Source organism: Morone saxatilis, unplaced genomic scaffold (assembly GCF_004916995.1).
Source record: "Morone saxatilis isolate NCDOM2014 unplaced genomic scaffold, NCSU_SB_2.0 Contig0, whole genome shotgun sequence".
Classification (NCBI taxonomy): Eukaryota; Metazoa; Chordata; class Actinopteri; family Moronidae; genus Morone; species Morone saxatilis.
This window is the reverse complement of record NW_023339650.1, coordinates 13,783,239-13,796,457: the sequence shown is the minus strand read 5'-3', so window position 1 is coordinate 13,796,457 and position 13,219 is coordinate 13,783,239. Positions and strand designations below refer to the sequence as shown.

Genomic DNA, 13,219 nt, shown 5'->3' with positions numbered 1-13,219 from the left:
TCGTCATAGCAGCCAGGTACATTAAAATACAATAAAATACAATAGAATAAAATACAACAATAGAATAAAATACTTAGATAGAAAAGATAAAAAAGATAAACAAATAACACTTCTGTTGCTCAAAACTAGTTTGTATGCATCTCCATGAAGTTGAATGGCATAAAAGATGAATGGGTTGACTGTTTTTTAGTGAATTATGAGGGGAAAAAGGTAAATAAATGCTAAAATAAAAAGAAGTAAAGCAACCCGGCAGGTTGGGTCGTGTCCAGTCGGGTTTGAGCAGAGAATCAAAGCTCTATATGGAACTCTACACATTCATGTTTCCATTTTCTGAGTACTTCAAGAGACTTATTGCCCAAATTAATGTGAAAGTTGAGACTGAAAGTTCTTTCTTGACCTCAAAAACAGCCAACATTTAAATACTTGAATGTATTCTTTAACAAGGACAACAACACTAAAGTTCCCTGAAGACTCAACACACTTACATTCCCTCGATGCTGATGTTGAAGCCGGATAATTAGCTGGAGTTAAAATTCCCTTGATGTTGATAATGATTCATCCCTAGGGCCCCTTTAATTCCAACTGTTGCGTATGAGGAATATGTCAATATTTATCCCTACTAGGTGACCATAGGGACATTTTCTTGATTATTATTGCAGATTTACTTTTCTTAATAAAAAAAACTAAACTAGTCAAACACAGACCAAACAACAATGGCCTGAGACAAAAAACTATTTTGTTCTATCTTATGTGGTCCACTGGAGTGGTTATCTTATTTGACTAATAGTATATATATAATGTTCAATACACATGTGTAATGTGTGTGTGTGCATGTTTGATCCTTTTACATTATTTCAGGTTTCTATATCAAACATAATTGGTATCCTGTAAATTCTGAGGTTTAATATAATTAAATTGGTAAATGTGCATACTTACTGTACCAATCATAGGTCAAAGTATTGCTAAATTAAGCTTAATTGTAAAAGCCAAAAGTGGTACTAAACAAAGAGCCATTTGGGAACCGAAAGACTTTTCTCTTATTGGGCCAAGCCAAATGATTTGGCTCACTAAAAAGAGACAGAATTCCCATCACTATTAATAACATGTGGTGTACCTCAAGGCTCATTCATTGGACCTCACAGAAAAGGGAATATGGCTGTTCAGGAGAGAAAATAGAAGAAAATGGGCTCTCTGCATAACTGTTCTACCAATGTTATGTTTACAATGCCATCTTTAAGATTTACAACAGCTGTGTGTTTGATGGGATTGTTACAGCAATGCCTAACTGCAGAGCTATCAAACTTCCTTGTTCAACTTTTTCCTCACTAGTTGTTTCTACATTTTAGCTCGTTATCTTTCTGAACTTTTGATCCCTGGTAGGATAAGAGCCTGCACACAGCTGGAGGTCTCGGATTAAAGTGGAAGGATCTCCGTGAGCAACACTGGATGGCTGAGTCATTATGGTGATTACGATTTAAAATTCTTATTTCATGTTCCTATTGCCTTATAAGGTTTATTTGTCACTATGTCAAGTTTTGAGCAAATGGAAATTAACATTTTTATGTTATAATATGAAGGCATCACTGGTGTGATGGTAAATTATTACTGCTTTTTATTTTATTTTTTACATATTTCTGTGTTTCACTGATCAGTCTTTAATTTGATCTATCTTGATTTTGAAACATGTTTGTTCTGAAAACTATTACATAAACATTTCACTGACTATAAGTGATAAGTATGATGATGATTATTAACAGCAGAAGGAGAAGTATTTCTGTTTTTATTGGTCTTACTATTTGTATGTGCCTGACCTCTCGAGCACAAGTCATGCTCATTCTTCATCCATTTTTATACATATACATACTATTAGGTTCACATGTAATAAAATGGAATCTAATACAATTGCATTACAAGAAAACCTGATATTTTTATTTTTTAATTACAACCCCTCATGCATTCAAATGGGATGGAGTAAATATTCAAATCAAAACACTATCCAATAAAACACCACCACCATAAATCAAAGTCTCCCTGACAAAGTCAACACATATCTGGCTTTTGTGCCCTTCTATGTAAGTGAAATTATGTTTTCTGCTGAGCTGAAAAACCTCCCCAGACTGCAAACAAGGAACACAAAGTAACTTTGTTGTCATTTTAAAAATGTAAATGCATTGATTGTACAAATTTTAACAAACGTTTAACAGTGTTTGCTGACTGTTTCTTTATCTAGAATTAAAAATAAGCCCTTTAATAATGCCTGTCAAGTTGCATTCATAGTGACGTAAAAAGTGAGATTTGTTTGAAATTCTTCTGCAAGATCCAAGAAAATATGACTATAATGGTCAATTTAACCAGGAGCTTTCACACATTAAAAAAATGTATTTTTTAAGACTACATACTTTACAAATATTTAGTTATTTGTGGCCTTTGGCTCTTTTTCATATGAAAGTAATTTGCTTAATATTTTGACACTGATTCAAATTTTGTACCCATATTTTAATATTTATGTGATACATATATTATTGTTATTATTGTTATTATTATTATTATTATTATTATTAGTGCACTCTTTACTCTTTTTGTCAACATAGAGATGACTGATACCATCGGGCTTTTTATTGGCTGAACGAATAAAGGCTTTAAAAGCATGAGCATGAGCCACAGGCAAATGGTTTCATCAATAAGATCTGATTGGGCCTATATATAATACTGTAGACTTACCGTGTTGAAGGCGACGCAGGTTCTCCATTCAAAGTGTAGCTATTGATAACACGCCTGGGATAAATGAATTAGCAATATTGAATTTCATGGAGTTTGAGATGCATGTTTCTTTCAGAGAAAAAACTGTAATTATGTCACTGATATTGACATTGAGATTAACTTTTTCTTCTGGGCGAAATTAGGCAGCTTATTGGACCTGATGCTGAAAAAAAAAAGATTATTACCCGCAAATGTTTTTGAAAGCAGTTTGACACATTTCATGGAAGCGGCCATTTGTGCCAATTTAACAGAGCGCATTCATATTGCATTAAAAGAGACAGCGCAGGTCTCTTTAAATTGCCTTTTCATAATGAACACATTTACCGAGGGTAATTAATATATAAACTATCTCGATTTGTCACTTTGATTTGTATTTTAGTTAATTGTGAAAGTAATTACAGAGCAAATTAACAGCTTTCAGGAAAGACCAAGGTTTTAGGGTCCGGTTCCATCTTGGGTGCCTTATTAATTTCTCTCCCCTAGATGTGATGAAAAGGAGCTATAAATCTGGGTGATCGGTGAAGGCCAATACTAAATGGCTCCATATTTCACCGCTGCTTTAATAGAAATATTCATGCGGGCCCCTTAATGAAATTAAACCCGCGGTGGGGACAAGGCGCAGCTCGGCCGTGTGGCGATCAAGACTCAGGCTGATATAATAATCACGCAGAAGGCTGATAAAATGCGTTTAATTGATGAGAGAACTGCAAAACAACACTTCCCTTTTCGTGACTCGTTCCTGCTAAACGTCCAGAGGTGAAGATGTTTATTTAGCCCTTCACAAAATCATAAGTTTTAAATAGCTGCCTCATCCTCTCTCAAGGCGCGTCCAAATTGGATATTATCCATTTATATCATTATAATTGAGAGTAAGGGTCAAATAAAAATGACCAGAAACACATTTATGTTTTTTTTTAAAAAAAAAAGCTAATTTCAGTAGTAACATTAAGGACTATTTGTCAAAGTACACAAACTGGAGACCTTTGCATCTAATAATTTACGAACGAGGCAGTATTTGCATCGTTTTCCCCACAAAAACAAGCTGGCAAAAGCAAATCAGTGGATTGACTTTCTCTCTCTCTCCTCTCTTTCTATTTTTTTCCCTCGTTTCCATGCAGGCCAACATCCCACCCACATCAATCTCCCCGTTATCATTCTGTAATTGGTCCTGATCATCAAGGTGCACAATTAAATGGCGATCCTTTACTTGAAAACTACCCGGTGACTTGTTGATTTCCCCCGAGCAAATAAACGTCCCAGGAGCGTGGTTAGCTGATGAATTGACAAAAACTAATCAGCTTTATTGGTAGACAGGTTAAGGGCAACTGGGTGTCAATAATTCTCATTTTGACCTCCTCTTCCATTAACTTTAAGTGGCTTATTAGACCGAAGTCACCCGGAGCCACGGGCCTATTAGCTCGCTCCCCTCATCACACTTTCGGGCTTTCAATTACAAAATTTCTTGCTGTTCGTTGCGCAAAGGTTGTGCCTGGATTTGACTTATTTTGACTTTGCCCCTATATTTTTGATTTAATAAGGAAAATACCAACAATATTTTCATTACAGGGGCGAAAACTTGACTCTTTTTGGACAAACGCCGTTTCTTAATGTACGAAACTGCTCTGGCTAAAGTCTAAACATAAAACTCGGTTTGCTGAAAACATCATCTTGGAAGCAATGGAGCTTCTGACCTAATCAATTTGGTTGTACAGCTCCATTATAACAGGCCAGCGTGCGTCTGTCACCTTCAGGTTTGGAGAGCGACAGAAGGAGGGCTTTTACTTAAATTTCCCTGTTGGCCTCGCAGGGGTGGTTCGGCTCAAGATGTTCACTTTGGCGCAGGCTTTCTCTTTTGAAGCTGACTATATATGTATTTTATTTGCTATCTGAATTCAGTGAGTGAAGATGAGACTGATAACCTTTCACATCACCTTACAGGCTAGGACTGAAATTTAACACTTATCCAACATGGTTTGACCTTAGTTTAATTGAATATTTCCTATTTGGTAGATTTTAAAACATTTTTTGTTTTTGTTTTTTTTATTTTCAGGTTAAAAATAATCCGTAAGTATCTCCTACCATCAGATAATCCATACAGTTTTAAAGATAGATCCTCCAATTCTGGACTTACACAATAAAGAGAAATAGTCTCAACCCATTGCATTTTTTTATAACAAGAAAAATATAAGTGTAAAATGAAATTTATTTATTAAATGTGATTACATAATGCGTATTCTGGAGTGTTTGTGGCTACAGATGTTTAATTAAACGTTACTACACCTGCTCCCGTGACCTTGGTCAAATTGCTGATGTACACAGAAAGCCAATCCCCCCAAAAAATATATACATCAGGAGCAGCACCCGTACTCCTATAATAATAAAACGATAATAAAAGTCTTCCTGATGCCACCTTGGAAAGGTTTGCTCCATAAGCCCCACTGTTAATGAATTATATATGGGCAAAAAAATAATATCCACTTACAATTGATCAAAAAACGTAGGTTTCAATTCAAACGTTTGCGTCATTTTCGTATAATAGCAATATTTTATGAAAGCAATAAGGCAGCCAACGCCGTGCTTTACAGTGATTAGAGCAGAGAGGCGTTGTTAGCTCTGTGACGCTTGGGACAGCCCCCTACCAGACGGCTGCACCAATCCCCTCCATCGGACAGGGATTAAGTGTCACACAGAGCTCCTCTCTCACACTCCGGACCACATCATAACTTTTGAAAGGTGGGAAAACGCCACTGACTTCTCCTTCGTTTAAGGCAGCAGAGGCGACAAGGACGCGCACCGGGGGCCCAATGGAGAAATCCAAAAACTTTCGCATTGACGCGCTTTTAGCAGTCGATACACCCAAGGTGCAGACCTCTCCGCTCGCGCTTGTGACTTCCCTGTCCTCCTCCTCCATCCCGTCGTCTGGAAGTGTGGCAGCCCCGGAGCTGAGCACCAGCGCCGACTCTTTACGCACCGAGACGCCGTCTCCGCCGAGGATTTCCACCTGCGGGTTGATTCCTAAACCGGGTTTCCTCAACAATCCGCACAGCATGGTTGGATTACATCCGCAGAGCACCGCAGGGATCCCCGCACAGGCTCTCTACGGCCACCCCATGTACACCTACTCCGCAGCTGCCCTCACAGGCCAACACCCTGCCCTGTCCTACTCCTACCCACACGCCTCACATCATCACCACACCAGTGATCCCATCAAACTGACAGCCAGCACCTTCCAGCTGGACCACTGGCTCCGGGTCTCCACAGCCGGGATGATGCTGCCCAAAATGTCTGACTTTAATTGTAAGTAGCTGTTTCATCACAGAGTGTTCTGTCGTATTTCTGCCATTTTTCACTCCAAATTAATATCATACAGTGTGTTGGTTATGTATGGCGACACAGGCTGATGGTAACCAAAAAATAATAAGCTTTATGCGTTATTAATATGCTACCAAATATCATTAATGAATATCACGTTGGCCTACATGATGCTGCTTCAAGACAGCTTCTGCTACTGTGCTAAATATTCAGATATACAAAGGCATGAAATTCTTATTTTACTTCAAAATAAAGCTCTCTCAGATATTATGGTGGTCTGAATGGAGAGGCTGTCATGGAGTGATGGTTTTTCTAAGAGGAACTAAAATGGACAGATAATGGACAGTGGGAAAGTAGCAGAGGAGTGTGAAACCCACAGTCGACATGCTATTTGCTCACCAGATACTGCCTTTTTGTTTCTGCTCGTTTTAACAGATTTGTTCAAAACGCAGTGGCAAATAGCTTCTCTATGGAAATATTCATATGTGGACGACCTTGTTGCTTAAGCAGGGAGCAAATAAATGAAGAAATGTATATTTTATTCCACCACAATGGTATTTAATTTGACGGCTGCTTCTTAATCCTGTCTTTCAACATTAAAGTTTTGGATTATTTAATTAGCAGTCATAAACAGGCTGTTTGGTTTTGGACATTCACCTCTTAATTTAGTATATATAGATATACTCAATGCCTGAAATGACTGAAAAAAGGTCTGTGTTTAAGGTGCATGGAATTTATTGTTTTTCTTTCTTGCAGCTCAGGCGCAGTCCAACTTGCTTGGCAAGTGCAGAAGACCAAGAACTGCATTCACAAGTCAGCAGCTGCTGGAGCTGGAGCATCAGTTTAAATTGAATAAGTACCTGTCACGACCGAAGCGCTTTGAAGTGGCTACGTCCCTCATGTTGACAGAAACTCAGGTAATGTTGTTGTTTTTTTTAAAGGCACAAAATTTACCAGCAAGTTAGTTTTTAGTTAATTTACTGAAAGTAATTGAGACATTATCTCATTCGTCTTAGTCCAGATGCATCCTCACTGTTTTATATATTGTCCAGAAGTAGTTTTCCTTTCACTCCAATAATTTTACCTTTGAAAATGAAATGGCATTAAGACCATCCCATTGATATTTTGTTTGCATTTGACTCAGTGGATGAACAAAAAAAACCTGAAATAAATAACCTTCAAAACATGTTTTCAGTTTAAGGTAATTGTAACAGCACAGAGGTCAATGTCAGGTGGACGTGCAACCTTTACGCAATCTTTACGCATGGTTACGCACAGGTAGCCTCCAGCTTTATACGTTCAAACCAATTAAACTAAGTTACTTTTCTTTCTTCAGGTGAAAATCTGGTTCCAAAACAGACGCATGAAGTGGAAGAGAAGTAAGAAGGCCAAAGAGCAGGCCGCCCAGGAGGCCGAGAAGCAGAAGGGCGCCAAGAGCGGCCAGGAGAAATCTGACGGACTCGAACAGTCGGACTATAACAGCAAGACAGACTCAAAAAATGGCAGAATAAGAGACTTTAGAGACAGTGACGACGACGAGGGCGACAATTTCCTGTACAACTCGTCAGACTGCTCCTCAGACGACGAGAGGAATCACACCAGTGACATAAGTCCACAGCCTTGAAGCCGAGGAAGGGCGAAGGTGGCGAACTCCATTTATAATGACTGTGGGGGATTTTCGCTCTAAAATGCAGTTGCATGTAATTCAACCTCTAAATCACCTCCATGGAATTAATGAGCATTTTTTGTCATGAAAATAATTAAAATTTAGGTCAAGAATAGACGATCTTGGAGTCATAAACAAGCAATAAAGCAGGAGATTTAAGTTTTCTAATACACGTACAGTAGGAGCATCATTCAGCACCCGGCTATTAGGTAAACTGTGACATATTGCTGCATGGTTTATATGCAAACGCTGTAAACTGGCTCAGGACTTTGCAACCTGCTGTGATGGTTAAGTTTGTCAGCAATAATCGTTCAATAATATCCTTGTAGCTCTCACTGCGGTAAATAGTCATTTCTCTTATTCTGGCCTTATTTTGTTCTTTGTGGTGTTAAACTTCTGTAGTGAGTAATGTCACGCTGGAAAAAAAAAATGTTATGTTTATTTTTCTATACTGTATTTATAAAAAATGGTCATACCAGTGCATGCTAAATTATTGTTTAGCGTCTCTCTCGGTGCAAACAATGTGAAATAAAAATGATTTTATATGAAACTCAGTTGGCATTTTGGCGCAAGTCTTGTGGTCTTTTCTTTCTTTCTATATATATATATATAGTGTGTTGATTTACGATGAAGTCGCGGTGTTTCAGCTCGGATGCGGACGGAGGCTTGTGTTTTTCTCCTTGCTCTGACAGCTCGGGTCATGGGAATTACTGTTAATAGCGCTGTCGGATCTGTGCAAACGTGCAGTGAGAGCAAACAGCGAGTAGGCAGTCAGACGGAGGAAACATTTCACACCACACTAGCAATGGGCTCGCATTAATAAACGTTTAAACGGCTCGTTGGGCGACAACTTGGGCTGCTCAGGCACTGTTTTCAGGGCTTTAATCATTTTGAACGCATTTTGCCGAAAGAACAACTCAGAAAATATTTTAATTGTTTGGTTTTTTTTTTTTTTAATTGGGAAAAGTTTAAATAATATTCTACTTATTTCTTACTAGCCTACAAGTTTTGTGGCCAAATACAGACCTCAGCATACATTGTCAGCTCTTATTTTGTTAGGTTTTTTATATGGTATTCATTTGAAAATTGGGATGTAAAAACGTTATCTGCCAGTTGATTTGAAACCAAAAAGCAATGGGATTGTAAACATAACACAGATGTAAACCGGCTATGCATTTAAAAAGAAAGAGTGGACATCCTCAAAGCAAAGAAAACATCCCATCATCCTATTTTTCCTACCTACACAAAACATTTATTTATTTAGGGTGGTTCATTTCCTAATATGTTCACATACAATATGAGCTTCTTCCAGCCCAGTCTTTTATTTTGTAGTCTCTTGATTATATTGGACAGGTCTACCAGTGTGACTGAGCTAAAGGGACCAGGTTAATAACTCATCCGCACATGGGATTACACTATGCATCAGTTACTTAACACAGCCCGCACTTACTTGTCGTGGTTCCCGCAGTCATCAGCGTTAAACTATAGCAGAGGTTGACTGATTATGTGCCGTTTGTAACAGGATTACTGAGGGATCTGTTGGTTATCTCCAGCTGTTTGCTTTAGCCTTAGCAGACTAAATCAAAGTTCAGCTGAGGGTCAAGCCCAACTCAGAGTACACCAGGTAATGCTGATGGCAACTCTCTGGCTCACGGTTGCAGACAATGGCCAGTGTATGGACTGCACAGTGAGCCTATTGATCCCACTATCTCCACTTTTTAAGTGACAAATTCTCCAGTTTTTCTTCCTGGTACTCTCCATTATTCCTCAAAGAAACCCACCACTACTCCAGCCAAAAGAGTATTTGTCCTTGTGTTAATGGAAGGATGTGCTGTTTGTCGAAAACAAGCATCTTGCAAGCAATGTTACATACAATTAAAACAACTCTGCAGTCCCTTAAACATGAAGCTACAGTGTGGTTAGTGGACGAGTGAAGGACCTTTCCTCTGTTTGACCTTGGTGGCCCATTCCTGACCTCGGGCCACGCTCCAGCCTCAGGATTGATACAGGCCGCACAGATGGAGCTAATTAATAATAAGAGCAAGTATCAAATGTAACAGAATGACTCTGCTATGCTAACCACGCGGGCAGATACTGGTGTCAGCGAGCATACAGAATAGGCTAGATTCGAGGCCCCGGGGTCATTTCATCAGGGCGTGTAAACACTGAATGAATGACACCATCGTCCCTCTCTGTTCTCACTGCTCTTGTTTAGGTCACACTCACAAGTGGAAATATCAACAGAAAAAGGAACAACATACACATATTCACCAATCTGTTTTATTTAAGGCTGAGACTTTATTATAATGTGCTTTTTTTTTTGTCTGACAGTGTAAATAGACTCAGTAAAGCCCAAAAGAATGGTTCCAGGTGTCTGAATTCAATAATGTTAACTCTTGCTGCACACTGCCTCCACGAGGGCGGTTTCAGAAAAAAACATTAAGGCACAGGAGAAAATAATATGAGAGCGGCTGTAAGAGAAAATGATTTTTTCTCTCCACAAAGCTTGAGGTAAATTGTCTGGTTTATGGAGGTTTTTATGACAAAATTGTATGAACATTTGTTACACTCCAGGGTCTACATATTTTGCTCCTGTTTTATTAACAAATGTACAAGCACCATCATGGATAAAAACATTTGGGAAGTCAAATACAGTAAAATTGTCATTAAACAAAACCTGTAATTATTTATTGCAGAGTAATAAAAACTGAACCAATACGCACTGCATTAAAATAATATACATAGTGCTAAGACTAGTGTGTCTTCAGAGGATTCAGTATGTTCCAAATGAAAAAATATTCATGTTAACAATTATGTACAAGAACTCCCCAAAGCAAAAACGTAATTTTAATATCAAAAACATATTTATTCTTCTTTGTGGAAAACCGTAAAGGGTGTTTTGTATGAAGAGACAATTCCCACGAACAAGCCTTCTTCTGTTCCACAGTTTTGTTACGTACGTCTGTTGGGTGTCTGGTGTGTGTGGTTGTGTGTGTTTTACAGTTTGAGCTTGGCCTCTTTGGCCTCCATGGCTTTGGTGGCGACCTGGGCGCGCTCTGACAGCATCGCTGCTTGCTCAGCTGGTCCCTGTGACTGGGCATTCTTCAGCAGGAAGTGACTGATGAAAAGCTTCAAGCCCTCCCGCAGCATTCCTAGCTTGGGAATTCCTGAAATCCTGGCGAATGGGAAACAATGAGAGACATTGATTTCAGATGTTCACAGGGTGCGAAGCAGTAAAGAGGAGTGGTGTTACAAGATGTTGGCTAATAGAGGTTAACATTGCTGAAATGTTTACAATAGACTTTTTAGCCATGCTATGCTAGCTGTGTGGCTCCATGGATGGCAATTTTGGTCTCTCCTCCACTTTAGGCCAAACTGAAATATCTGAACAACTATTGGATGGATAGCCATGAAATGTTGTACAGACATTCATATTCCCAAAAGGATGAAGTGTATTTACTTTGGTGATTCCCCGAATTTTCATCTATCACTGGGTGAAAATCTAAATGTCTCCAAATCTGTGGTTTGTAACCAAATATGTGGAAACCAAATGACAATCCCATAAACCTCAGCTGTTTAGTTGTGTTTATTGATAATTAGCAAATATGAGCATGCTAGCATAGTCTTTGCAAGCATGATAGTATGCTAATGTTCAAATCGCTGCTGTGCCTAAACAGCCTGGACACACTGTGACGGCTGCTTCACTGAACTGCTGCTTCCAGTCCTATCTCTCGACACTGAGTTTGCCTTTGATAAAACAATACAATCAAAGCTTCGTTAAATGAATGGATGAATGTACACAGAAATGGTAGAGAGCTACAGAACAGATACAGCAGGTGTTGAGTTAAAATATGAAATTATTTTTTAATGTCTGTGACATATACAGATATAGACATTGAAACTGTAATGAAAGGCGTATGTGTTACTGGTATAATGTTGATATGACTATGAACAGATCATTAACATAGTCTATTTTTGCTAAAACTGCCAGAGGATCTGGGACACACGCACTGCTCACGTGGGCACACTGCTCCAAACCTCTTAGAAGTAACTGTACGAACAATGAAGCTCACCTTCCAAATATGCTGGCTAGGTCCTCAGGCTCTGTTTCCTTTAGCAGTTTGGTCAGCACCTGACGCAAGAAGCGCACTGTGGGCTTATCTAGTTCCCCAAACTCTATTACCTATACAGAAAAACACAGACATAATATTTTTAAAGGTTTTATTCAACTTATAACATCAAATATATAAATGGTGTTTAGTGAAAGCTTCTACCTACACACAACATGTCACTTACTTTGAGTATGGAGAGTGAGAGGCACTTCTTCTGAAGGAAGCGGGTAACCAGCTGGACCAGGTTGTTAAAGGTGCTGCTGGGAAGGCTGGACAGCTCCCTGAACTTGTCCCATAGGTTGAACTGGAAAGTCATCTGGGAGACCATGGGACAGCAAATTGAATGATTGTACAACTGCACAGAATAATACACCTATGATTCCCCCCAAACAGTAAACTATAAACAACAGTAACTGGCACAGGTTATCCTCTCATCCAGATCCAGTTTACATGTGAAAAGCAAACATTCCCACCAGCTCTGCTTTGAGCTCTTTGATGAGGACAATGGTTCATCAGTTTCTGATATGGGGCCCGTGGCCTACATGGCAGCAAAGTAGGAAGTGTGGTCTCACCCCCATTGTTTGTAGTCACAGTTTGGGTCAAATAATTTCAGAGGTGAGAGGTGTGAGAGGCTCCCACACTGCAGAGGTGAACTACAGGCCAAGTCACACACAGTTTAAGAGACTGGGTGGTCACACACACATCGAGCAGGTAACTCTTCTCATATCCTCATGATTAAATGTATAGTAAGTCCGCCTCTTAACTGCAATTCTTGATTTCTGTACAGTATGATTTCCATCCATATGATCTATTTTCAAATAAGGACCATGTACAGAGAGTACTATGGTTTCAAATGGGACCTTTATCATTTACTGAATGTGCAACATTAGTATATGCAAGATTTACTTTCCTTATTGTGATTATAATTGATTTGTGCGTCGACAGATGTATAGGTAGAAAACACGATAAATATTATCAGTTATTCGCTTACCTGCTGCAATAACTTACTAGAGGTGAAACAATAAGTCAATTAATCAGTGGCCAGAAAAATAAATTCGTATAAAGTGTTTATATGATTGATTATTTGTTTGATTATTTGTTGAAGTCATTTTTCAAGCAAAAATGCCTAACGTACCCTGGGGCCTGCTACTAACTTGGAAGGATTGGCTGCTTTTGTGACTGTATCTGAATATCTTTAGGTTGTGGAGTGTTGGTCAGACAAAACAAAAAAAATGTAATAGCATCATCTTTGGCCTCAGGCTTTAGTATTTCGTATTTTTCAAATTTTTTCTTATTTTTATAGAAATATATATATATTTATATATATATATATATATATATATATATATATATGTACTGATCATGCAAA

The 13,219-nt window shown here is 38.6% G+C and overlaps 2 protein-coding genes across 2 annotated transcripts in view; one reads left to right on the top strand and one right to left on the bottom strand.

Moving 5' to 3' along the window:
• Positions 1 to 5,564: 5,564 nt before the first annotated feature.
• On the top strand, positions 5,565 to 7,696 carry mnx1 (motor neuron and pancreas homeobox 1). Its single transcript, XM_035655110.1, has 3 exons — positions 5,565 to 6,057; positions 6,829 to 6,989; positions 7,409 to 7,696. Exons 1-3 carry the CDS (start codon positions 5,565 to 5,567, stop codon positions 7,694 to 7,696), a joined length of 942 nt encoding a protein of 313 aa, XP_035511003.1.
• Positions 7,697 to 9,999: 2,303 nt separating this feature from the next.
• Positions 10,000 to 13,219, bottom strand: part of nom1 (nucleolar protein with MIF4G domain 1) — an 8,762-nt gene continuing 5,542 nt past the window's right edge. Inside the window, 3 exon segments of the mRNA XM_035655561.1 lie at positions 10,000 to 10,913; positions 11,812 to 11,921; positions 12,035 to 12,166. Coding sequence (XP_035511454.1) covers positions 10,736 to 10,913; positions 11,812 to 11,921; positions 12,035 to 12,166 — 420 coding nt within the window. The 3' untranslated portion in view covers positions 10,000 to 10,735.

Coding starts and splice junctions, on each gene's coding strand:
- mnx1 (XM_035655110.1), top strand. CDS start 5,565: ATGGAGAAATCCAAAAACTTTCGCATTGACGCGCTTTTAGCAGTCGAT. Junction 6,058..6,828: donor CAAAATGTCTGACTTTAATT/GTAAGTAGCTGT, acceptor TCTTTCTTGCAG/CTCAGGCGCAGTCCAACTTG. Junction 6,990..7,408: donor TCATGTTGACAGAAACTCAG/GTAATGTTGTTG, acceptor TTCTTTCTTCAG/GTGAAAATCTGGTTCCAAAA.